This window comes from Palaemon carinicauda, chromosome 35, assembly GCF_036898095.1.
Source record: "Palaemon carinicauda isolate YSFRI2023 chromosome 35, ASM3689809v2, whole genome shotgun sequence".
Taxonomy (NCBI): domain Eukaryota; kingdom Metazoa; phylum Arthropoda; class Malacostraca; order Decapoda; family Palaemonidae; genus Palaemon; species Palaemon carinicauda.
The window spans coordinates 20,793,072-20,820,545 of record NC_090759.1 but is presented as its reverse complement, the minus strand read 5'-3'; the positions used below and the strand labels follow the sequence as shown (position 1 = coordinate 20,820,545).

The window sequence follows — 27,474 nt, the reverse complement described above, 5'->3', positions numbered from 1 at the left end:
GGTGAAAAGGAACGAACCTGAGTCTCCTGGTTTTGCTATCCACAATTGTGCCTGGGGCTTTACCGTTAAATCACTTGGAGCGCGAAGATGACTGTCCCAATGGAGAACCCGTCTAAGGACCTTCTTGAGTAATCCTTGAGGTAATGGGCAGTAAAGGTCGACTGGTTCGATCAGGTGACCGCTCGAAGGATCTGGCCCACTGCCATGTTCTTCTCAAAGGCTAAGGAAGTGCTCAGACCTCTGATGTCATGGGGCTTGGGAGTACCTGGCAAGGCTAGTCCCTCCTCCTTGTAGGCCCTGGCAATAACTTGTCTCAACCAAAAGGATATGGTATTCTTCGATACCTGCTTCTTTGTAACACCTGTGGAGACGAAAAGGCTCTTGATGCCTGGCCGGAGATGTGCAGTCCTCTCAAGGTATTTTCTAATGGCACGGACAGGGCATAACCTCAAATCCTCAGGATTCCCAGTCCTAGGAATAGCTGGCAGAGAGAACCCCTCGATTTTAGGATCCCAGACTACTGGGTTCTGGGTTTTCGCCACGAACGAAGGGACGAACTTGAAAGAGATCTCTTTCCACCCCTTCGAATGAGAGACGTTATAAGACAGCCCATGGATCTCACCTACCCTTTTCGCAGAGGCAAAGGCCACCAAAAAGACTGTCTTGAGAGTGAGATCCCTGTCTACAATATCCTTCATTGGTTCGAACGGGGGGGGGGCTACTTAACATCTTCAGGACCCTAGCTAAGTCCCACTGAGGCACCCTAACAGTTTGAGGGGGGCAGGACTGTTCAAAACTCCTGACAAGCATAGAGATGTGTCTAGAGGAGCCCAGGTCGATGCCCTTCAGAAGGAAGACTTGACCCAAGGCTGCTCGTACTCCTTTTATAGCTGGGATTGACATCCCTATCTCGTCTCTGAGATATACTAGAAAGTCTGCGATATCTGGGACTGAGGCTTTGAGGGGTTTTATGCGCTTCGAAACGCACCACTTCGTGAAAGAGGCCCACTTCTCTTGGTAGACCGCTGCCGACGACCTTCTCAGGTATCGCGACATCCTCTTAGCCGTTCCTGACGAATATCCTTCCTTCCTCAGGAGGCGCTCGATAGTCTCCAGGCGTGAAGGCGTAGAGACTGTGGGTTGTCGTGGAACCTGAGAAAGTGTGGCTGTTGTAGAAGATCTGGCCTGTTGGGGAGTGGCCACGGAGGATGGTTTGTCAGGTCTTTTAGGTCTGCGAACCACTCTCTCTCCGGCCACCAGGGCGCTACCAAAGTCATCCTTAAGTTCCGGGCAGCCCTTACTCTGTTGAGCACTTGTCTGATCAACGTGAAGGGGGGAAAAGCGTACACGTCTAGGTTGTCCCACTTGTGCTGAAAGGCATCCTCCAAGGCTGCCTTTGGGTCTGGGACAGGAGAACAATACACGGGGAGTTGTGCGTTCAACTTGGTTGCAAAGAGGTCCATCACCGGGGAACCCCACCGTTGAATGATGAGCCTGGCTACTTCTGGGAGGAGGGACCATTCTGTTCCTACTATCTGACCCATCCTGCTGAGACCGTCGGCTAGGACGTTCTTTTTCCCGGGGATGAACCTTGCCAATAACACTATCTGGTTCGCTTTCGCCCAATCTAGGATCTCTAGGGCGAGATCGCACAACTCCCTTGATTTTAGGCCTCCTTGCTTCTTTATGTACGCTACCACTGTGGCGTTGTCGCACATCAACGCCACAGTGTTTCCCCTTAGTAGATCGATGAAGTGCAGGCAAGCTTTCTGGACTGCCTTCAACTCTAGGACATTGATGTGTAGGCCTTTCTCCCCGTCCATCCAGGTTCCTCTCGCCGTCCCGTTGAGGAGATGGGCTCCCCATCCCTGGTTGGAGGCGTCTGTGAATAGGAGCAACTCGGGAGGTTCGGTCGCGAAGGGCATCCCCTTGAGCGAGTTCGACCGGCAATGCCACCATTCCAGGGAGGGTATTGTGTTTGGCAGGACTGGAATTAATTTCTGGGGCGAGTCCAGTTGGTTCCAGAAGTTCTTCAGGTTCCATTGGACGGCCCTGAATCTGAGTTTCCCCTGGGGAACCAGTTTCTCCAACGACACCAGATGACCTATTAGCCTTTGCCAGTCCTTCGCCCTCCTGGGTTGCCCCGACAGAAAAGGAAGAAGGATCTTCATAAGATTGCTTATCCGCTCCTCTGACGGAAAAGCTTTCACTAGTAGGGAATCCAGTGTCATCCCCAAATAGGTCATTCTGGTGGAGGGAGATAGGTTCGATTTTTCTGGGTTGATCATGATACCCAGACCCTTGCAAAACTGGAGAAGTTTTATACCCTGCTCCTTCAAAACGTCCTCGGAGGAGGAAAGAAGCAACCAGTCGTCCAGGTACCGGATGAGGCGAATGCCCCGCTCGTGAGCCCATACCGAGACTGTTGTGAAGACTCTCGTGAATACCTGGGGAGCTGTCGACAACCCGAAGCAGAGGGTCTTGAATTGCATGATCTGGGTACCCCATTTCACCCGGAGAAACTTCCGACTTGAGGGATGGACTGGGATTTGGAAGTATGCGTCCTTGAGGTCTATGGTCATCATGTAGTCTTTCTCCCTCAAGGACAGCAAGACCGACTTCGGAGTGTCCATTTTGAAATCTGTCTTTCGCACAAACTTGTTGAGAGCTGACAGGTTTATCACCGGTCTCCACCCGCCCCCCCCCCCCCCCCATCGCCTTTTCTACCAGGAACAGGCGGCTGTAGAAACCTGGCCCTGGGTGCAGGACCTCCTCCATGGCGCCCTTCTCCAACATCGTGGACACCTCTTCTTGAAGAGCCGCCCTCTTCAACGGGTCCTTGGGTGCCAGCCACTCCGACAGGCTGGCCGGAATTAAAGGCGGGGGTTCCGTTAAGAACGGTAGCCTGTACCCCTCCTTCAGTACGGATACTGTCCAGGACTCTGCTCCGTGAGCCTTCCATGCTTGCCAATGTAGTCTGAGGCATCCCCCAACCTCAGGCTTGGGCAGGAGTAGGGGGCCTCCCACTCTACCTCCTCCTGGAGGAGCGGCCTGAACGGCCTCTCCTGGAGGCAGAATACCCTGTTCTAAACGAGGCCGACGCTGCTGGAGCTCCTCTACGGGGGGGGGGGGGGGGGGGGGGGCTAAGGCGCTGAAGCCCACGAGGAAGAAGGGGCTTCTCTCCTCGTCAGGTTAGGCGGGGCCTGAGAAGTAGAGGGACCGTCTGATGCTGATCTCTTGTAGGGGGGCCTCCTTACCGGTTGAGGCCTGGGAGCGTTCACTTCTTTTCGTTTAGCCACCTTTTCCATGATCTCTTCTAGCTCTTTCAAGGGGAACAAGGAGTCACCCCACACAGGAAGGCTCCTCATGGCCCTCGCCTCCCTGTCTGGGACCTTCCGGGAAAGCTTCGCCAGAATAGCGTCCCTTTTGCGAAGAACCCAATTCGCTGACAGGGCAAGGGACTGATACGTGAGGAACTTCAGGGTCTTGCCCTCGGAGATGATAAGTTCCCTCAGGAAGTTTTGCTGCTCCGGGTCCGTCAAGTCATATGTGGCTTGAACACCTACCAGTGTGGAAGCCCACCAGTCCAACCAAGAGGAGACGTGCACCAAGTCTTTCGACATCTCCATCATCGCAGCCTCCGACTGCGAAAAGCAAATCGGGGCTGAAGAGGCTCTGTCCTCCGTGGCACCCTGTCCCAGAACGTCGAGGGCAGGCTCCACCTTGCAGGCTCCCGGTCGTTGTCCCTCTGGCACATAAAACCTACTCTGTGCTTTGAGCCCTTGGAGCAACTTCGAGGAGCTCTGCGTTTTGGGAGCTTTGGCATTGCCTGCCACAACTCTATCGACATGAGCCCGTCCCAGGACGAGATCTCGGGCCACAGGCAGGGCCAGGGAGGTTTTCTGTTGGACGGGTGCCTGCATCAAGCGGGTCAGGCTGGACCTCCAGTAGTCCTCATCGGTTGGAACCGGTTCTTCAATCCTATGATCCCTTCGAATCAGGCCTATAACCTTCCGATAGGCCAAGTCCTCGGTCGGGGAACCTTCTCTACCGTCCGCAGTACCTTCCGCCTGATCCCGAGGAGCCGGGTGACCGGGCACTCCCACCGGGCGCTTCGGTTCTGGAACAACAGGCACTCCCCTGCGGTGGTACCGGTCTTCCCCGGCGGGAGCCTCCGCACCAGGTTCGGGGGTCAGAACTGGCATCGCCGTGCCGGCGAGGACTACCTTTCGTGTATTCTCTCTGGGGGACGAGGACACGGATCCCGTGGGCTGACCTGACGGAGGGAACCGTTCCTTTAAGTCCGAGGGCCGAACCAGCTGTGCTGATTCGGCCAGGCTGCCCGTAAGGAAGCACGGTTCCCCCGCTGGGCGGGGTGAACCGGAAGCTTCGCGTCCTTACGCCTGCCTGAAGAGGCCTTCTCGCATTCCTCCCTGCGAGGGTCATATCTGCGTCTGGAGGATGGCCTTCGTGGCGAGAAATCCCTGGACTGCCGGTCCGGGGAACGCTCCAATTCAGACTTATGGGGAACGAAGACCCAATCACCATCGGGGGACCTACTCCTCCTGTACTTCCTCCGTGGAGAGCGGGACCGTCTCCTACTGAACCTCGAACGGGATCTTGAGCGGGAACGCCTGCTCCTGGACCGCTCCCTCCGGCGCCGATGTCTCCTCCTGGTTTCCTCTTCTGAAGAGAACGAAGCCCCACCATCCGAAGAGCCCGACGAAACTGTACCACCCGCACGACGGGCAGAAGCGGGGGCTACGAAGGGCTTCGCGACTTGCTGCATACCAGAGGTCGAGGGTTGTAGAAAGGTTTCTGGAACCGCCGTCAGAGGAGCTGGAAAAGAGGTTTGGCGCCCTACACTAGGGAACCAGGTATCCAGCCCCTCTTCCATCCGCATTGGGGACCTACCTGGCGTTTTAGGGAGCTTCCACCCGAAGGGCTCACTTACCGTGGAGTCCAACTTACCCTGGGCGTCACCAGCCACTGAAAAACCTGAAACACAGGCCCACGAAGTGGGCGAAGAAACAGGCACAACATTACTACACCACAAGGGGTCGGAGGAGGAAACGTGCCCCCCAAGCACAAGGGCAGAGTCTCCAGAACCCCCAGACACAGCACTACCAGGCCCCCCACTAGCCTGAGAAGTCCCAGCAACCCCCACTTCACACACATTAGACTCCTGGGGAAGAACCCTCGGCTCTTTCCCCGCAACGGACTTACCTCATCCCCTACTCTGGGTAGGGGAAGTCGAGACAGAAGCCCCATCGGACCGTCCACTGGGTGACGGTAACGGCGAAGAGATGCTAGATTTCCTGGTCGAACGTTTCGACGACTTCTTCTTCTTAGTGCCGTAATGCACCCACTGTATCTCATTCCAACTAACACACTCAATGCACGTATCCGATGGCGAGCACATCCTGCCCCTACAGGAAGAGCAAAGGGAGTGAGGGTCTACTTCGGGCTTGGAAAGGAACGCTCCACACGACTTTCCGGCTCTAGGCCCAGGACAACGGCGGATCTGCTCCATAGCACACAACCACAAGGCACAGGAACGAAGGGAATCAAAGGGATACACTTGGGAAGCACAAGGAAGGGTAGTGAACACGCAAGAACACAAGGGATAAGCACAAAGATACCACGCGGGACACACGAGGCGGACATAAAGGGTCGAGAGAGACGAGAGCGACGTGAGAGTATGGTATCACGTCGCGACCAGAGAACTTACTGACTAACGGGACCCAAGCGGACCTCGACCTAGCTTAAGGCTACCCTCGGGGCACGTTCTCTCACTCCCGGGTTAGCCCTCCATAGAAAACGGGTGTAGGGTATACTACACAAAACTCTGGTCGGTAGAGAAGAGATTACAGGTAACTCCTAAGAAAGTAGTTCGAGGTAAGTATTTGTGTTGGAACAAATATATATATACATATACCAAGGCACTTCCTCCAATTTTGGGGGTAGCCGACATCAAACAAATGAAACAAAAAAGGGGACCTCTCCTCTCTACGTTCCCCCCAGCCTGACAAGGGACTCAACCGAGTTCGGCTGGTACTGCTAGGGTGCCACAGCCCACCCTCCCCCGTTATCCACCACAGATGAAGCTTCATAACGCTAAATCCCCTGCTGATGCTACCTCCGCGGTCAACCAAGGCACCGGAAGAAGCAGCAAGGCCTACCGGAACTGCATAACAATTGCTCGCCATTCATTCCTATTTCTAGCACGCTCTCTTGCCTCTCTCACATCTATCCTCCTGTCACTCAGAGCTTCCTTCACTCCATCCATCCACCCAAACCTTGCCCTTCCTCTTTTACTTCTCCCATCAACTCTTGCATTCATCACCTTCTTTAGCAGACAGACATTTTCCATTCTCTCAACATGGCCAAACCACCTCAACACATTCATATCCACTCTAGCTGCTAACTCATTTTTTACACCCGTTCTCACCCTCACTACTTCGTTCCTAACCCTATCTACTCGAGATACACCAGCTATACTCCTTAAGACACTTCATCTCAAACACATTCAATTTCTGTCTCTCCGTCATTTTCATTCCCCACAACTCCGATCCGTACATCACAGTTGGTACAATCACTTACTCATACAGAACTCTCTTTATATTCATGCCCAACCCTCTATTGTTTACTACTCCCTTCACTGGCCCCAACGCTTTGCATCCTTCATTCACTCTCTGATGTACATCTGCTTCCACTCCACCATTTGCTGCAACAACCGACCCCAAGTACTTAAACTGATCCACCTCTTCAAGTAACTCTTCATTCAACATGACATTCAACCTGGCACCACCTTCCCTTCTCGTACATCTCATAACCTTACTCTTACCCACATTAACTCTCAACTTCCTTCTTTACACACCTTCCAAATTCTGACACTAATCGGCCAAGCTTCTCTTCCGCGTCCGCAACCAGTACAGTATCATCCGCAAACAACAACTGATTTACCTCCCATTCATGGTCATTCTCGTCTACCAATTTCAATACTCGTCCCATTACTCGAGGATTCACCTCTCCCACCACTCCATCAACATACAAGTTAAACAACAACAGCGACATCAAACATCCCTGTCTCAGCCCCACTCTCACTGGAAACCAATCGCTCACTTCATTTCCTATCCTAACCTTCCACCAACTCCATATAACCTCATCACATTCCACATTGCTTCCCTATCAACTCTATCATACGCTTTCTCCAAATCCATAAACGCAACATACACCTCCTTACCTATTGCAAAATATTTCTCGCATATCTGCCTAACTGTAAAAATCTGATTCATACAACCCCTACCTCTTCTAAAACCACTCTGTACTACTAAGATTGTATTCTCTGTTTTATCCTTAATCCTATTAATCAGTACTCTACCATACACTTTTACAACTACACTTAACAAACTAATACCCCTTGAATTACAACGCTCATGCACATCTCCCTTACCCTTATATAGTGGTACAATACACACACAAACCCAATCTACTGGTACCATTGACAACACAAAACACATATTAAACCATCACACCCAACCATTCAAGTACAGTCACACCCCCTTCCTTCAACATCTCAGCTCTCACACCATCCATAACAGATGCTTTTCCTACTTTTGTTTCATCTAGTGCTCTCATCACTTCCTCTCTTGTAATCTATCTCTCATTCTCATCTCCCATCACCGGCACCTCAACACCTGCAACAGCAATTATATCTGCCTCCCTATTATCCTCAACAATCAGTAAACTTTCAAAACATTCCGCCGACCTTTTCCTTGCCTCCTCTCCTTTTAACAGCCTTCCATTTCCATCTTTCACCGTCTCTTCAATTCTTGAACCAGAATATATATATATATATATATATATATATATATATATATATATATATATATATATATATATATATATATATATATACATATATATCCCTGTTAGGGTTCTTTCTTGTAGAATGATTGATTAGTTTTTAGTCCGTGCTTGCTACGGACATTTGCTCAGTGATCGATGTGTCGCTATTGTATCCTATATGGATCATGGCTTGGTTGCCTTCTGTCTGGCCTTTTCTCTGCAGAGATTTAGAGGCTATAGTTCTTTTATGAGCATTCCCCTCCCCCCACTCTAAGACCCCTAAACTCCAAACATATTAATTGATGTTATAAGTAACAAATTTTTTTGTCAAAGACTAATTTTTCTAATGTAACACTGTCAACGGGGGTTTGGATATTTTGTCCTCTATCTCTTACTGTCTCATCAATTGCATTTACACACAATTTGGGGATTACTATTACCTTTTTGTTGTCTTCATAGAGCATTTGGTGATCTCGAGACAATTGTACTCATGTCCTTTCTCTTCTCCTTACAGGCCGGGATTTCGAAAGAGATGCACTGCAGAGTGAAGGTTTGTGCCAGGACCGTTAGGCATCCCTGCGGCCATGACACCTGCAGGATCCATGCCAAGTGCCAGAAGATGAGGGGTCCAGTCTCTTACTGGGACCCACAGGACTGCAGTGTGTGCAAGGATTTACACAACTCGGGGTGGATATCTCTGAAGACGACGGGATGTTCTTTCAAAGATCCCTTCGTACCTGGGTCAGGAGATTTAAGAAGATTGCTGACCAGAAGACTCCTTTCCTTCCATCTTCGGAGTGAAAGGATATCGTTTTCCCTAATGCGGCACCGGATTCGATCTTGGGCTATTCCCAGCCTAAGCCCTTACCACCCATCCAGTTGAATGTGTTTAAGGCACTTGGTGCAATGAGCCTCCACCTCGAGAACATGTCTACAGTTTCCTCTCTATCTCCTGGTAGAGAATCAGTCCTTTTGTCAACCATGGAATCAGATGACAAGCCTCTCCCTCCAGTAGACGATTCTTATCTGCCCGAGTTGGATAGTGATAGTGTGGCGTCTATATTGGATTCAGTTGGTACCGCTGTTTCCACTACTACTACCACAGCGGCTTCTTTGCCTACGGTTACAACTACATCTTTGGTTTTGGGAGCAACGACTGCTACGGTTCTTCCTTCTCCCGTCAAGCCTGTAGAACCGAAACTCCCCAAATTCCCAAGTAATTTGGATGACTCGTCCCTCTTAGCTAGAATGAAGGCTTTCATGGAAGGGACTCAAGAATATGAAAGAATGATGTTCAAAGCCTTGCATGAGGAGTTTCAGGCTTTGAAGCATCAGGAGGACCGAGGTAAGGCTAAAGTCTTGCCTTCTCAGCTACCTTTCTGTACTCAACAGAACCCTTGGAGGTACGGGGTCACGCTGTACTTTCCAAGGGTATCCTCCACATTGGGAAGGGTTAGGCTCTAGGCCAGTAGCCGATCTGGAATTTTATCCAGATATGGAGGCCTATCCCTTTTGCTATGTTAGGTTGGCTGAAGGAGTCCCGTTAAGAGATGACACTATCCCCAAAGAAACGATCCCTCTGGAACACACTAGAGCCCAGCATCTAGCTGTGAAGGAAATGAAGACAGCAGGGTGTATTAACACACAATTAGGTGCTTTCAGTAAAAGGTTAGCCACCTTTGTAGCTCCAGATTCAATGGTATTTCGTTTTGCTTCGAAAAGCTTCGTAGCTGTGGAAAAGGCAATCCAGGAGGCTAAACCTCTTCCGGTGTTGGAAGAATGTAGGCCTGTGTCTCTTGATCTTCCTCATGATGCTGACCATTGGATGGATGTCCAGTTTACCTTTTCAGAAGGTAAACTGGATAAGAATATAGCCAGTCGCCAATTTAATGAAAAATTGCCAAGGATTCCTGAACACCTTCTTAAAGCTGAATTGGAGGCTAGGGAGAGACTATCTTCCTTGATGCCTCTCCAGTGTTTTATTGAAATGATGATTGGGAATTTTACTGATGCCCCAGTTATTTCCCTTTTGGCTAAGACTCATCTGGCTACTTTTAAGAAGGATCTATATGCTTTCTTTCAGGCTCGAAGAGTCTGTAGAGAGCATATTCTTGCTTCAGCTACTATACCTTATGAGCCTAAACATCTCATCGACGCTTATGTATGGGGAAAGGATCTGTTTCCCCAGATGTCAGTGACGGAGGTTTTGGATAAAGTTGCAGCCGAGAATAAGAGCCTGTTTCAGAGGTGGGGAATCTCTTTTAAGAGAAAATTCACTCCTGGGGTAGGACCTCAGCCAAAGAGGACCCGCAAACCAGCCTATCTCAGGAGGTCGTTTGCACCTACCTCTATAAATGCTCCACAGAATGTTTTTGCTGTTTCTCATTTGGTGCTCTCAGTCTTCATCTTTCAATTCGGAGTTCGAGTAAGGGTCACCGTCCTTCCGATCCCTTAAGAAAACTGCCCCGGTAGAAGCCATTCAGATAGAAGTGGTAGATCAAGTAATCGTGGTCACCGAGGTGGCAGAGGAGGTAGGGGTGCATATCCTCAGATCAATCAATGAGGATATTCTGGTAAGGGGATGGCTGAACTTGTGTAAGTACTGGTGAGAGTACGGTCCTTTAGATCAGAGTATCAGTTCCAAAGGTTTGGGTTGGAAGTGAAGAAACAGCCTCCAAAGTGTGAAAATTTTTCCAGAGGTCAACATCTCTTCGGGATCAATATGTACAAGTCCTCTTGACAAAAAACTTTATCCGTTGCTCAAGACCTATGAGACTCTACAGATCTTTCAGATGGTTATTGGCATTTTCTGATAAGTCGACACTTCTCTCCCTACCCTGGTTTCAGCCTGGAATGAAAAATTTATGTATTTGGAGCTAGTTAATTTGGGCTCAACATGGCTATGAGCTACCTCAACACGGGAATCCACGGAAGAAACTTTTCTAGTTACCAAGTTTCGGTGGTCCATTGGATTTCAGATCAATTTCTGACTCCAGCTCAGGTTTTCCAGTAGCTGAGGATTCACTGGAACTTACAGTCTCATTCCCCTTTCATACCTCCTTCTAAATGTTAAGAATTACTGAAGTCAGTCTGGTCTCTGATCAAGTCGGGAACGACCACCCTGCAACGCCAGGAAAAGGCTCGTCTCTTTGCAAGATGCCCCAGTAATGAATACCGACTTCAAAGTTCGGCTCAAGGATGCAAGCAGAGTTTGGAAACGGAGAGTCTCCAAAGTTCTTTGTGACCATCAGAAGACCCCAGTGTTACACCGAAGGTACCTTTGACTAAGGTCTACTGTCAAAAGTCTTTCACAAGTAATTCCGTTGTGCTTTCTTCCTCCGGTAGTTTTTTCTTCACATGGACGCCTCATTGGAGGGAGGTGGGGGGTGGGGGGGATTACACCTCACTCAAGAAAGTGAAAGAGGGTTGGTCTTAGAAATTTCTACAATTCCACATAAATATTCTGGAGGCCTTGGCCGTCTTTTTATCCCTCAAAAAAAATTACACTTGAAGATAAACATTCACATTCTTTTAGACTCCAACAGCAAGTATTAGATCATTGCATCAACAGGCAAGGGTTAACATCTCCCCATCTAAATCATATGTTAGAAATCTTTACATCGGTTCAAAGAAAAAGGTGGCATCTGTCAGTATTCCATCTTCACGGAGTAGGGGATGTGATGGCAGACTTTTTATCTAGAACATATCCTCTAGGGTCGGAATGGTCTCTAGATGGAAAATCTTTTTATTTCATGCAAGATCAAGTCCCTGGTCTTCGAGTGGATCTGTTTGCAGAGCCTTAATAGTAACTTCTCTGTTTTGCTGTTTTGTAGCAACAAATATGGATCTAGTAACAGTGAGCATGGATACGATGTCTCTGGATTGGAATTAGTGGGAGAGGATCTACCGGTTTCCACCTTTTGTTCTTCTCACGAAGGTTCTGAACGAACTACGGTTGTTCAACGGGATAGTAGCTTCGGTTGCTTCTCTACGGCCGGAGAGCAACTGGTGCGTCTAGGGTTTAGAAATAACTCTAGATTGGTGCAGTTACCCAACTAGAGTCGGTCCCAGCAAGTACAGAGGACGGTTGTCTAAGACTCATCATGGAAATTGAACAACCTTCATATCATGTTTTTTCGCTTTTGCTCTTGTAAGAGGTTCAAAATTCAACGCCACCATGTAAAATTTTCACAACTTTGATTCAGTGTGTAACATTGTGGAAGTAATGGGTTAGGTATGTTAAAGACAGGAATCTATACAGTGATGCCTCAGGATACGAAATTAATCCGTTCAGGACGCGGTTTTGTATCCTGATATTTTCGTATCCTGAGTCGCGTTTTACATGTAAATAGCCTAATCCGTTCCAAGCCTTACAAAAAGTCACCTTTTCTTTCATAAACACGCTAAACTGTAGTAATAAACATGCAATGCAGCCATTTCTATCATTCAATAATTAACCCAACCGTTAAAAACAGCCTAATCCATTCCAGAAACCACTATGAGATTATTCAATAATGTAGTTATAGCCAAGTTATCCCCCCCAAGCCCAAAGAAAACGATCCGTTTTCCTTACTACTGTATAAAAGTTACGGTACTGTATGTACGTAAAGCATTTAGATCAGTGAAGGTGTATTGTTACCTGTACGTACACCTAAATTAAGGATAATCCGTTCAAGCCTTACAAAAAGTCACCTTTTTCTTTCATAAACACGCTAAACTGTAGTAATAAACATGCAATGCAGCCATTTCTATCATTCAATACAGTAATTAACCCAACCGTTAAAAACAGCCTAATCCATTCCAGAAACCACTATGAGATTACGTATTCAATAATGTACAGTAGTTATAGCCAAGTTATCCCCCCCAAGCCCAAAGAAAACGGTCCGTTTTCTTTACTACTGTATAAAAGTTACGGTACTGCATGTACGTTAAGCATTTAGATCAGTGAAGGTGTACAGTATTGTTACCTGTACGTACACCTAAATTAAGGATTGATACCTGTACACTCTGAAAAAAAGGTTACAGTTAATAAGTGTAACAAAAAAGTTGAAACTTACCTTTTGATTGAGACGATGTCCGATAGCGAAGTCGTGGCAGAGGAGGATGTCATAAGGCAGAAAACGTAACAAGTGACAGACTACGTACAGTAATTTACACACTTAACACATTAACACTTAAACTTTACGAAATAGAAAAATGGCAGAAATAATCAACACTTAACATTACGTATGGAAAACTATAAAATGAAAGAAAAAATTACTTTAACACTTAACGGTAACATAAAACTTAAAATTCAATTTTTTTTTTTTTGCTTTTTTATAACTACATTTTTCATATTTTCTAAATCTCTTCTACTTCTTCATCACTTTCTTTTTTCTGTTTCTTTTCTTTACTTTCACCTTTTACTTCTTCATCACTTTCTTTTTTCTGTTTCTTTTCTTTACTTTCACCTTCTACTTCATCACTTTCTTTTTTCTGTTTCTTTTCTTTACTTTCACCTAATAATTCTTCATCCCTTCCTCTTTTCTGTTTCGTTTCTTCACTTTCACCTTCGTCTTGGCCTACTAATACCGCTGGCCTCTTTAATAAGAAACTATCCATTGAAGCTTGTTTCTGCCTACTTTTCAACACATTTCTAAAATGCGTTAGGCAAACGTCATTGCAGTATTGAAGCGCACGGTTGGTATAAACTTTTTCTGGATGTTCCTTTTCGACGTAGTCTGCCATTTTATGGAAACAACCAAGAATTTCTTTGATGTCTGCCGTTTTCAAAGGTGCAACATCCTCCTCATCACTGCTAGAGAACTGCTCTTGAACATCACTCACTTGCATCGTCTCCAACTCCTTCAGGTCGTCCGTCGTCAACTCCTCGTGGTGCTCCTCGATAAGTTCATCTATATCCTCCGCGCTAACTTCCAGCCCCATGGACGTACCAAGATGTACGATGTCAGCCACCTCAGACTGCTGAATTGGTTCAGGATCGTCAACGATCTCGGCTTCGCCTCCAGGCTTCCCAAACCCCTCGAAGTCTCGTGCAGAGACAGCATCAGGCCACAGCTTCCTCCAAGATGAGTTCAGGGTACGCCTCGAAACTTCCTGCCAAGCTAGATCGATGAGTTTGAGACATATCACGATGTTAAAGTGATCTTTCCAAAATTCACGCAGAGTGAGGTTTGTACTCTCTGTGACTTGGAAACATCTCTTGAGGAGGTGCTTCGTGTACAATTTTTTAAAATTAGAAATAACTTGCTGGTCCATGGGCTGGAGGAGAGGGGTGGTGTTAGGCGGTAGATATACGTAGGACCTTTATGAAGGAATACTCGGCCAGAAGATATTCCTCGAGGCCAGGAGGGTGAGCTGGAGCATTGTCCAACACCAGCAGACATTTCATAGGGAGGCGCTTTTCTTCCAAATATTTTCGGACAGTCGGACCGAAGCAGACATTCACCCAATCAATGAACAGTTGCGTCGTTACCCAGGCTTTTGCATTCGCCTTCCACATCACGGGAAGGTTCTCCTTGATGACTTTGTGGGCTTTGAAGGCTCGGGGATTTTCTGAATGGTACACCAGCAGGGGCTTTATCTTGCAGTCCCCACTGGCGTTTGCACAAAAAGCAAGGATAAGCCTGTCCTTCATAGGCTTATGTCCGGGTAGACTCTTCTCCTCCGCCGTGATGAACGTCCGACGAGGCATTTTCTTCCAGAAAAGGCCAGTTTCGTCGCAATTGAAAACTTGCTGCGAACTGTAGCCTTCCTGCAGAGTTAACTCTTCGAAAGTTTTAACAAAGGCTTCGGCGGCCTTCGTGTCCGAGCTGGCTGCCTCCCCATGCCGTACCATTGGATGGATGCCAGTCCTTTTCTTGAACTTCTCGAACCGCCCACGAGAAGCCTTGAACTCTGGAGGTTCCTGCTGGGATGTTCCTTCTCCTGCCCCTTCTTCGGCCTGAGCACACACGAGATCACCGAAAATGGCGGAGGCCTTCTGGCAAATTGTAGTCTCAGTGATGGTGTCTCCTGCGATCTCTTTGTCCTTGATCCACACAAGAAGCAGCCTCTCCATCTCGTCATGCACGTGCGTTCTTTTGTTGGAGAAAATAGTGACGCCCTTAGAAGGTGTCGCTGCTTTTATGGCCGCCTTCTGCTTCAGGATGGTGCCTATCGTAGATGGATTCCGGCCATACTCCTTGGCGATCGCACTTAAACGCATGCCAGACTCGTACTTTTTAACGATTTCAAGTTTCGTCTCCATCGAGAGCATCGTCTTCTTCTTCTTTCCTTCGGCAACATTCTTGGGACCCATGGCTACAGTAATACGTAATATAATACACTACGTACGTTATATACAGTCAAACAAGCGAAAGCACACAACACAATGTCTGTTAACGATACCGCGGTCGGAACGAAAAGAGTGAGAGAGAGATGAACGCCCGTGCGTAGGCAAGCTGGGATAGTTGCCGACCAATAGGAAAGCAGGATCTTATGGCGTCAGCTAGCATCTGAGTAGGGAGATAACCAATGGGTGAGTGGGAGGCTGTAAGTGAGTCTACCCAAGTTCAAAGTCTGGCGGCGCGCGCTTTTTAAAATTACTCTTGGCGAAGAGTTGGGATCTCATAAGGTTTTCGTATCCTGAAATTTTATTCGTATCCTGGGGCATAAAAATCTTCGAATCACTTTTCGCATCCTGAATTTTTCGTAAGCAGAAACTTTCGTATCCAGAGGCATCACTGTATTCCATTACCATGGGTTTATGTTTGGGGTTCTTGACTGACACACATGCACAAGACCAAGCTTCCTCTACAATTTTATCGTCCGAGTCAGCCCTTGCTAGAAACATTGTGGATACTTTTGATATGGTTTACAATTAGCATCTCTTCATTAAGTTTCCGAAAGTCTGTGCAAGGTTAAGATCATTGGTTTCGTTGAGACTTATCTCCTAATCTTTGGATAAAGTGTTACAATTTACTTCTGAAATTGACAGTCAGGCCATGTCTTAATGTGATCTGACTCTAAAAGTGAATTTTCTAACTGCAATGGTTTTTGCTGCTAGTGATAGAGATTATGGCTTTCTCTGGAGACAGAGATCATATAGAAAATGTGGAAAACGGTTTAGTTAATCTATATCCTGGTCTTACTTTTCTGACTAAGAATGAGCTCCACTCTAAACGATAGGGATCGTGGAAAAGTTTCCCTTGTAAGTAATTTTTCCCTGAAATCAGTGCAGTGTTTAGGAGCCTATCTTTTAAGAACAGAACATTTATAAGGTGGTCAGTTATTCAAAGGTGAAACAGTGAGAATAGGTTTGTCTCTGAAACAAGTAAGAGCGAAGATGGTATATTTCATAAGAAGAGCGGACCCGGCTTGTATGCCGTTTGGAAAGTGGCTTCTTTGTTGACCCTCTTTCACTATACAGTGGAACCTCTACATACGACTGCCTTTACATACGATTGTTCCAACATCCGAAGTAAATTTTGATCAAATTTTCGTCTCGACACCCAAAATAATGCTCCAACATCCGACATAGATCTTGTTTACGCCGGTAAACAGCAGCACGTTGGAGGGACCCCATTGAGCGTCAAGTCGGTCAGTTCTCTGTTCTCCTGCGCATCGTGTGATTGTCCTCTGTTCGGTCTGTTATTAACAGTGCTTATTATCTACCTTTTCTCACGTTTCATTTTTTATTTTACGTATAATCATGGGTCCTAACAAGCTTAGTTTCAGTAGAGGTATTAGTAGTGGTGAGAAAATGAAGAAGGCAATGCTTTCATTAGAAATGAAGCAAGAAATTATAGAAAAACATAAGTGCAGTGTGCATGTGAGTGATTGGGCTAAACAATATGTCTGGAATAGGTCTAAGATCTCGATGATCATCAAACAAAAGGAAGCCATTAAAGCAGTCAAACCATCAAAGGTGATGAAAGTGAAGCAAAGAAAACTAAATTGAGAGAGAGAGAGAGAGAGAGAGAGAGAGAGAGAGAGAGAGAGAGAGAGAGAGAGAGAGAGATGATGTTTATTGTCGAGCATGCATTAAAGCAGTCAAACCATCAAAGAGGATGAAAGTGAAGCAAAGAAAACTAAATTGAGAGAGAGAGAGAGAGAGAGAGAGAGAGAGAGAGAGAGAGAGAGAGAGAGAGAGAGATGATGTTTATTGTCGAGCATGCAATAAAACAAGCTGAATAAGTAAATCCTTAAAATAAGTTTTAAAAAGTTATCGTTAATATCTCTCTCTCTCTGTAGAATCCTATTTGAAGGCAGGCAAATCTGGTGAGTTTATCTGGTCTTTAATAGAGAGAGAGAGAGAGAGAGAGAGAGAGAGAGAGAGAGAGAGAGAGAGAGAGAGAGAGAGAGGCAAATCTGGTGAGTTTATCTGGTCTTTAATAGAGAGAGAGAGAGAGAGAGAGAGAGAGAGAGAGAGAGAGAGAGAGAGAGAGAGAGATTAACGATAACTTTTTAAAACTTAGGATTCACTTATTCAGCTTGTTTTATTGCATGCTCAACAATAAACACCATCTTCATCTCTCTCTCTCTCTCTCTCTCTCTCTCTCTCTCTCTCTCTCTCTCTCAGTGTTCTCTTATTACGAAGAAGTGTCGTATGTAAGTGATGAAAATTAAAAATCAAAAAGAAAAAAATGTAAAAAAAATATAAATTATGAAAATAAAAAAAAAAATAAATAAGCTAAATTAGGTTAAAGTTCACGTAGTGTAAGTTAGAGTAAGTTACGGTATGTTATCGCAGTCACCATCGCTACCTCCTCACCGACCGTCCGTCTCCTGCGTAGCAAATTCTACACCTGCGCTTGCCTGTCTCTAAGGTAAAGTGACAAAAGAAACACCTTTTTTATTTATTATTTCTTTATAATTCTTCTTTCTGACATCTATCTTACAAAATGCAATTGTATTATTGTTATTTGTAATTATGTGTAGTAATTTATTAAGGAGTTTTCATAGGTTTTTGGGCTGTAGAACGAATTACACAAATTACAGTGTATTCTTATGGGAATATTTGCTCCAACATACGATTGTTTTAACATACGAAGCAGGTTCCAGAACAAATTAAGATCATATGTAGAGGTTTCACTGTATGTCCTTTGAGGGTCTACAGGCTTATACTGGTTGGAAGTCGACCAGGGTGCTCTTCAAGCATTGTTTGAAACAATTGGAAGGAATACGTCAATTTTGTGGTGGCAGCAGGTAGTGTCATCAAACCCGCCGCATCGACGTAGCCCTCAAGTGCGTCCTTGGGCATTCTTCCAGCTTATTTCTTTTAATAAGTAAACTAAAGGTTTTTGTTTCAGGATCTCTAACATACAATTTTTTTATTTTCAGGATTCATTATGGTATCACTATAGTATATCTATTTTAGTATAGGTCAAACTATAGTTTAAATTTTGTTTAGATACAAGACTATATTTATCACTTGTCTTATTTTTTGTTTTGTTTTGCCATAAGCTCCTTCTAGTGGTTTATGACAGGTTTGAACTTTTTTCCTTCATGATACCTTGTGTACCATTATCATGGGGATGTATTGTTGGGTACAGAATCACGATCCTTATGCTTATTACATTAATGATAATTATTCTTTGCTCTACTTTTGAAAATAAAAGTCTGTAAATTTATGCATGCCTTTTATTTAAGCCCTAATTTCATTTTAGTGGCAATAAAATTGATGTACCAATCTAGTTTTAACCTTCCTGAACATGAAAAAATGTTATCAAAGATGAATATTGGTTCCATGCCTTTTACTCACTGAGTTTATTACGGTTCTTGCTGTTTGACATCTCCTCATTAAGGTCGGAGGGTAATGATCTGGATAAGATCTACTTCCTTAATAGGCCATCATACTTTTTAATTACAGCTTTATTACTGTTCAGGAATAAAGGTGAACTTTGGTACCTATGCTTTGACGGAGTATTCCGGATAGCGCATTCCGGTATGGGAACCTTTATTCGAGGCCTCCTACCGAGTAATAGGTAATTCTCTGATACACTTCCATCAGGACGACATGGCTCGAGCCCAAAAAAGGGATTTTGACGTTAGAAAAATCTATTTTTGGGTGAGATGGCCATGTCATCCTGATGGCCCACCCGCTACTGTGTCCCTCCCCATTTCCTCGTAGGATGCTTCTTTTTCACAGTAGTTCCGCTGCGATGCAGAATGAAGCGACGGGACGTGTGGGAGCACCGGAAGGTGATAGGATATGTAATGGCTCCTCTATTATCCTTCCCCTTAGTGGATTAGACTGGGAAAAGTCTATTGGGGGTGCAGATATCTATGGTTATCTTAGGATATGTCCCTGATTATACACGATATCTAAAGATAGTCGTTCCAGGGGTTGGAACCCCGTGATACCTGACGTTAATTCTCTTGTAATATCACTCGCAGAAATATTATACTGTAGGAGGCTGCCGAAGGGAACTTCCATCAAGACGACATGGCCATCTCAACCAAAAATAGATTTTTCCTATGTCAAAATCCCTTTTATATATAAAGAAGACTTGGTTGAAAGGCTTATGGAGTTAGCTAACTGAATTTAAGGAGGCCGTGACTGCTCCAAGACTCATGGCTCCGAGAAAAGGCTCATCATAGCTCCACAAAGCCATCCTATCCCCACTTACATAAAACAGGGCATTTCTTTAAACTAAAAGCTGGAACATTCCCTGGGTGTCCACCCTGAAGCTGGAGAATGATGCTTTCTCCCACAACCCTTCCTGACAAACCCATTCCCTGCAGGAGGACTGTTCGAGGTTTCTTGAAGGGCTCCCTTCACACAAGAAGGGGCAATTAGCTGCAACCTTGATTACCCTTTCCCAGCCTAGTCGGTGCTACGTCGTTGCCTCACCATTTTCACGTGACACTAAGCTAGGCAAGTACTATTTTACTCAGGAGCTGTTCTGCTCCAGAGCAGACTCATACTAGCAACTCATGAGGGCCAGAGCAGGACTGAGGGAGGTGATAAGAGAAGTTCAAGTGCCTAATTGAAAAGATACATTCTCAAGACTTAACATTAAGCGTCAATTCTAGAGTTAATAAACCCAAATTGAGACCCCCAATGTTCTTCAGCCATGGCAACACAATTCAAGGATCACCAAAAAGCAAGGGAATAAACTGAAAACATGAATGCTGTCTAACAGGATCAAGAATGGGGATATCGAGAGGTTTGCACAGAAAACTGTCACAGCTACAATTTTTGGGAAACCACTAGACATATGTTCTTCCTTCCAAATATCCCTTGCAAAAAATTATCTGCTAACATAATCGTTTAAAAGAAAATGCATAAGATTGAAACAACCAGTTGAGGGCACCAGAAATATGTCTGTATTATCCAGCAACTGAAAATAAAGTGATGATTCAATGACTTGTCAGGTGAGCAGGGTTTTCCTGTAATCCAGAAGCTACTGTTTCTATCTCATTGACATTTTAACAGCAGTATTCAGCTTACCTGAAAGGAAAATCCTATCAAAGGACAAGGTTTAGTATTAGTGTTGGAACAACTAGAACATTACTCTAAAATCATTAATTCACCATTACAATTATCTTAAAAGTATTAAAAGACAGCGTTATTTTAAATCTTCAATTATTAATCTGCAATTAGAAGTTATACATTTAAAAAAAAAAAAAATTATAATTGCTATCTACATTTTACATACATACATACATCTCCCAAGGCATTTCCCCCAATTTTGGGGGGTAGCTGACATCAACAAATGAAACAAACAAAAAAGGGGACCTCTACTCTCTACGTTCCTCCCAGCTTAACAAGGGACTCAACCGAGTTCAGCTGGTACTGCTAGGGTGCCACAGCCCACCCTCCCACATTATCCACCACAGATGAAGCTTCATAATGCTGAATCCCCTACTGCTGCTACCTCCGCAGTCATCTAAGGCATAGGAGGAAGCAGCAGGGCCTACCGGAACTGCGTCACAATCACTCGCCATTCATTCCTATTTCTATCTACATTTTAGTCTATTAAAAAGATGGCCAAGGTATGGTAAGGGGAGAGAACTCTGTCTACTCAATTAGCTTAACTCTCACTTTCTCTTATGGATACTAGGTCAAGTGGAGGAGAGTTAAAGGTAGTATTCAGATTAGTTACAAATACAAAATTAGAATGTATATTGAAATTCATTAGAGGAAATTTCAGCTTTTTGCAGCAATTTACACATCTTGTCTTAAGATATTTGTTTATCAATTAAATTGTTTTGGATCATGGGACTTATTGGCATTGTTCTTAGAGAAGTGGTTTAAATCCTTTGCCAAATATCAAGATGCTTAACAAGCAGAAGCCTATGTCATTCCCCCACCAATGCTAGATCTAAAGCCTAGCCTAAGGACACATTCATATTAGATATCAAACATAACACCTAATTAGCTAGTTTTGAGGGAAGGAGGGTACAAGAACTGTATCTAATGGTCCCTAAAGAATCATGATAAATCAGAAATCTAAATCTCTCGAATCTTCATCAGGGCATAATTCCATGAAGTGCACTAATTTACAATTGTTTTAAAATATACAATATTTGGATTAAGAAAACATGACAAAAACTGCAATTTATTAAGCAAAACGAATGTTGTACAGGAGGGCATTGATATCACTTTATATTAGATACTATATAAAACAAGTTTACTATAACTAATGCACTTACACCAACTAAACTTCAACTGAAGAACTTCTTCATAGCAACAGCATACTTATCAGTAACCACTTTCTGTCGTTTCTTCAGTTCTTCTTGCTGTTTCTTTATTGGAACATTATTTGGATCCATGGTTAAAGCTAGTTTAAGATCATTTTCAGCTTCTTCATAATTTTGTAATTCTGTATTTGCTACTGCACGTCTATAACGAGCTTTAACATTTGTATTCTCGACTTCCAAAACCTTTGTGGTTGCTGTTACAGCAAGGGAATAGTGCTTTTTACTCAAGTGATACAAAGCTAAATTGTTATAACACTGCATTTTAATTGCTTTAATATCTTCCAAAATATCATCTACATCACACGGTTCAATCATTGCTAGCCATTTAACAGCTTGACAGAAAAACAAGTGTGCAGATAGATGATTAGCTGAAGTCCCTTCTCTATATAAATCTACTCCAAGGCTCTTATACTTGACAGCCAGTCCTAATATTTCGGTAGAACTTAGGTGGAACACTGACTTTGCAGCCTCCTTTACTTCTAAGTGCACTTTTAATTCAAGTGCTACTTCATTCACATAGTCACAGAAATATTTTCCAGGTAAATTAATAACAATACATGCAACTTCATCATGAACCATTACATAGAGTGCCTTTTCTATGGCTCTATCAATTAATGAGGTAGCTTCCCCAAGAATATACTCTTTATCCTTTGCTGATAAATATTGAGAATCTAAGCTACCCACTTCAGGGGTACAGTTCATGTCCATAACAGTCACACAAATCTTGCTTGCTTCTTGAGGTCGACCATTTCCCACATATGGAGAAAGCCCTTCAACACTTAATTCAAATAAACCAGAAACTGTAATTTTCTTCATTTTTTTTTTTATGTATGGGACCATTCGCTAGTAGAAACAAGCTTTCGATTTCATGGAATTAATCTACTAGTTTAGTTAGCAAGGCTACACACACTGATCAAGCTACTCACAAAATGCAAAAGTATAAGAACCTTAAAAAGAAATTCTCTCCTAAATTTCACTTCACAGAATTCACCTTAGATCAATGAAAATTTAAACAAAATCTTTTATCTAAGCCAACATGTTAGGACATGGATACAGATTTAGGACGAAGTAACTGTGATGACTTTTTAATCAGGAAGCCAGAATCATACTCCTCCAAAGTATCCTTGCTGAGTGTGTCACTGTAAAAGGAGTCATAAAAATCAAGATCTTATCTTATATATGGAATTAAGAAATACCTTACAGCTATGTTATAGGCCAACTAGTGTACAATCCAAAGTACATTAACCACATCCATATTCATATCTTGCCCAGCTACATACTTTATGTACAAGCTCTTTTATTTTGATGAATAACCTTCTTCATTACCAAAAACCTTTTTAGACATTTGGCATCTGCACCTCAAGAAATAAGCAGCTCTTCATTTTCCAGAAAAAAATATTCTCTTGATGTATGTCTCACTACTTACAGCTGTAGATATTCTAATCAATATAGCTACATATTGAAAAGATTTGAACTAGTTACCTTGGTGGGTTCTGAACTTTGATGATAAAAGATTCAACAATAATACTTGACAATGTCATGCACCACTGCCCTTCCAACTTTTTAAGTGCATTAAGAGAATTTTCAGTATCATACAACTTACGTTCATTTAACATTTTATTAGTTTATTGTTGTCTGTACAGTACATTACGCTTTATCTCTGGTATATCTGTTTCTATTTAAACAGGCATTCTCTTCTTTAACTATGGAATTTAATAGCATTTACAACTTGTTTCATAATGTGAGCTCATATTAATCAATGATAATAATGAAAATAATTCCTTCAGGAGCTCCAATTTGATTAAAATCTTTTTTTATTCTCTTTAAATGTTTCTTCTTGTGAGAAAAAGAAAAAAATCAGATGCTCTTAGACACTCAGTAGTCTATCTTACTTCTGCACACATTTAGGTATGTATGAATGAAATTTAATTCCAAATGTCCCCTAGGCTGTATGTTCCAAGAATTTTATTATATCATGTACAGTGCACATTGCAAAGATTTATCATACACAATACAAAATTTTATGGGTAATTACTAGCCTATGCAAACAATCTACTTCTAATTGTGCTAGTCCTTTAATCCTGTCAATGTTCATCACAAACTTTTGTTTTTTGTTTATGAAGGTTCAGCACTTTGCCTTCTCACTAAAGTATTGATGCCTTGACATCTTGAAGATTTCTAGGTTCTGAACTTATATTGCAATGAAGAGGAGTTTAACTTATGAGGCAAATGTGTTTACTGTGAACAAATGAATAGCAAAAACAATGCATAATGAACAAATTTGAAAAATTTCATTACAAAAGAGAGGAGTAGCTCGTGGTTGAGGAACAGGGCTACTAGGCCTTAAAAGCTAAAGGATATTTATACCTACACTTGACTTACAGACTAAATCATCCAAACACAAATATTTTCACACAACTAAATATTAGGAAACTATGATGAACTAAATAAAAAAAATACATTAAAATTGCTGCTAAGTATCTAAACTACTTTAAATACTGGTTTATCAATCATTAAAAACTAATTTTCCCAGAGTTATATGAAGAAATCTCAATTACTTACGTTATATAGTATCTGGTACCTCTTGGAGAATTAACAGCATGTATAGTTGACTGGGCACCTTCTTTAGGATCTCGCATGTACACGGCACACTTGGTACGAGTCACCAGATCTCTCCAGGAGAGCCAACAGTTCTGATAAATGTTGGACCACACATTGCCAGGGTTAACAAGCAGAACAGATACTCCTGTGGAATTATGATCCCAATATTACACAAAGTTTTGTAAAGTTTCTTTATTGCAAGAAAATTTATTCTAAAATAAACCTTGAAAGCTACAAATTAAAACTACTATTAAAAGAAAAAAGGACGAAGGAAAGTAGCTTTAGCATTCCTCATTTAGCAGGATAGCTCTTGGAACAAATACTCTTTTTAAGACACATTCTAAAACTTTTCCAATACCAGAATCCCTCCCATATGAGCAGCCTGAGGGATTTACCATGATACTACAATTTTTTTAAATAATTTGAATTTTTCCTAGCCATACAAACCAGAGTCATTTAAATGGGTTACTCCAAGTTTCATTTTCTATGACCAGACAATCAAATGCTTCGTTGCTAGACAACTGCTGGGCATGTATAACACCTGTTCAAAGTACTTCCTCACAAAGACTTGTGGAGCAGTTGAGGTAGGACGTTTGATAAATGTCTCGGGTTTGTATAGCTAGGAAAAATACAAACTTCTGAGTCATTCATATGGGAGTCTTCCTTACGTGGGAGGAAGTCTCCGTGAAGTTAGGGGACTGCCCTTCCTCTCTCAGAGATACAATTACTATATGTAATAGAAAGAGATCAAAGTAAATTATTTGTGAACAGTGTAGCAGGCTCATAAAGAGGCGAGGCCTTATATTTAATTACAGAGAATAAAATACTTTGCCAGGGATGAGGTGATATGAATATCAAGTCTTGCATAATATCCAAATTTAAATATATCATCTAGTACTCAACTTCAAGGCATTCTCACTTGCATTGGGGTGAATTTCAAGCGAAGGCTTCAAATCCAACAAAGATTACCATCTGCCTTAGTGCCCATTACATACCCTTATAATGCATAGAATAAATGATGCCTGAGATAGAGACAATTGGCGAAATATAACCGAGGCCCTTTGCATCAACAGGCATAGGGGGAGATGATGATAATAATGATGATGAAATAACAGCAGTTGCATGCCCCATAAGACTTTATAGTTACAGTATATTATTTGTTGTGCTGCAACAATAGGGCCCATAAAAAACAGTGTCTGAGGACCTGTTTGTGCAATCTCTAAGATAATGTTTTGTAAAATTGGTTTGTCTCTTTCAAACACCAGCTTTGAGAACTTGTGCTACACAATGGTTTTTGCAGAATGCTAGGATTGTGGCAAGCCAACGTATATCATGAGCTCGAGGTAAGGCCCTTGGAGATGCTTCCCCTGAGTATTTATAGGCTCTCTTGATGGTTTCTCTCAACCAGAAAGAAATAGTGTTTCTGGATACTTTCTTTTTGGAGCAGCCAGTGCTCACAAACAAAATGGAGATTCTAGGCCTAGGATACTGTGTTCTTTTCAAATATATACGCACTGCTCTTACAGGACATAGTAATATGTCATCCTGGACCTCAGTTACCTCTTTGTGAGACAAGAGTGTGAAAGAGTCAAATCTGAGACATTTATCAACCGGATTCTGGGCTTTAGCCACAAATTTGAGAACGAAAGACAAAGATAGGTCTCTCTACTCTCTTGAATGTGACATAGGTTGAGAGAGACCATGCAATGGCCCAGAAAATGGCAAATGCCTTTCAACAGTGGAAAATGTAAAATCATTTGCACAGAGGGGCTCTCTCTCTCTCTCTCTCTCTCTCTCTCTCTCTCTCTCTCTCTCTCTCTCCTCTCTCTCCTCTCTCTCTCTCTCTCTCTCTCTCATATCATCGGCGCTGAATCTTCATTTGTTTCTGAAAGAGAAGAGGCTGGTGGAGGCGCTGATGGTATAACTGGGGTTTTTATCTTGGAGAAGAACATGGTGATGGGTAGATGCTGTCGTTTTTTTCTTTTGTTGCAAGATGCCCTTGTACAAGGATATAACCCCGTCAACATGGTAGCTAAACTCGACAGCTAGAAACATATTACCGTCAATGTCTTGTGCAAATCATTGCATTGCCCCTGCCATGTTGCAAAATTGCGACAGGTTCTCCAGGTTAAGGCCACTCTCTTTAATTTCTTCATCTTGCTCTTTTTCGCTTTATTCTTCACTTGCAGACTTCATCATCTCAAGGAAGTCTTCATCTGTCAGTGGGTCCAAGTAGGCATCGATAAGGCTGTTGATGTCTTTCTCCATTATGTCAACAAATCCTCCATCCCTTATTTCATTTAGTCATTTATTAGAAATAAATGTCTATTAGAATGTAATTGCGTCCTAATTCGCCCGGCAATTTGCATATTTAAGATGCCAGAGTTCTTTGACTTACTCATGTAAGTAAACCTCATATCATTGTACGTATGCTTACAAACAATGGATATAATGGACACTGATATTGTTCCGATAATATATACAAACCGTGAGACCATTCGTATACCCAGTGAATACTTATGTATGTTCATACAATATATGCTAACCTTGAGGCCCCTTATCTACCGTCTAGAATGACTCTTCCCTATAGGGGGCAGGAAGCACTAACATTGTTTATGATTAGTGATAATGACGGATAACGGTAACGTCATTTGTCTCAAATGGTCCAGATGACCATAGAAATATTGTCCCAAGGTTAAGGCACTGATGAAAATCCACAGATACAGTAATGCTCTGGTAAGCTTCCATCAGGACGACATGGCTTGAGCCCAAAAAACTGATTTTGAGCAAAGCGAAAAATCTATTTTTGGGTGAGATAGCCATGTCGTCCTGGTGGACCCACCCTCCTTTTCTATAGAACAGGTCTTCGCAGAATCCCTCCCGAAACTACTGTATCTGTAGCACCATGCTCAACGCTACAAGGAATGTCCGCCATCTTGGATATGGCGCCATCTTGATACTCAATAGTAGTATGGGAAGTAAGGTAACCTTGATACGGCTCCCCTTCTAATTTTGCCACTTTCCCCCTCGAAGCGTAAATGCTATTCCGGGTGAAGATTGCTATGTGGCGTGTCAAGAATCCGTCCCCTGATAGATATTATGCGATATCCTTGAGAAATTTTAAGGATATTCGCGCCAGGAGTTAGAATTCTGGAGACCTAAAGGTAAATTCTCTGGGAATATCACTGTAGTACATATATCCCATAGGAAGCTACTATTAGGAACCTTCCATCAGGACGACATGGCTTGAGCCTAAAAATTCCTAAATTCGTAGCAAAGCTGGAAAACCTTTTTTTTTTTTCTTCATTTAATCAACAATAGCAAACTGTCACT

General features: G+C 43.3%; 2 protein-coding genes across 8 annotated transcripts in view; both read right to left on the bottom strand.

Annotated features, from left to right (window-relative positions):
• Positions 1-21,386: 21,386 nt before the first annotated feature.
• LOC137627655 (uncharacterized) lies at positions 21,387-22,380 on the bottom strand. The gene has a single exon (XM_068358821.1). The coding sequence runs from the start codon at positions 22,378-22,380 to the stop codon at positions 21,505-21,507; it is 876 nt and encodes a 291-aa protein (XP_068214922.1). The 3' UTR covers positions 21,387-21,504.
• Positions 22,381-22,540: 160 nt separating this feature from the next.
• LOC137627654 (WW domain-containing oxidoreductase-like) overlaps positions 22,541-27,474 on the bottom strand; it is a 172,419-nt gene continuing 167,485 nt past the window's right edge. For all 7 annotated transcript variants that reach the window (XM_068358818.1, XM_068358816.1, XM_068358815.1 and 4 more), the window contains 2 exons: positions 24,103-24,286; positions 22,541-22,679 (listed from right to left, as the gene is read on the bottom strand). In XM_068358818.1, the coding sequence (XP_068214919.1) occupies positions 22,580-22,679; positions 24,103-24,286 (284 nt within the window). In that variant the 3' untranslated portion in view covers positions 22,541-22,579. The remainder of the gene's footprint in view (positions 22,680-24,102; positions 24,287-27,474) is intronic.

Bases quoted from the DNA above. Each gene is read 5' to 3' on its own strand.
- LOC137627655 (XM_068358821.1), bottom strand. From the start codon at position 22,380: ATGGTCCCATACATAAAAAAAAAAATGAAGAAAATTACAGTTTCTGGT.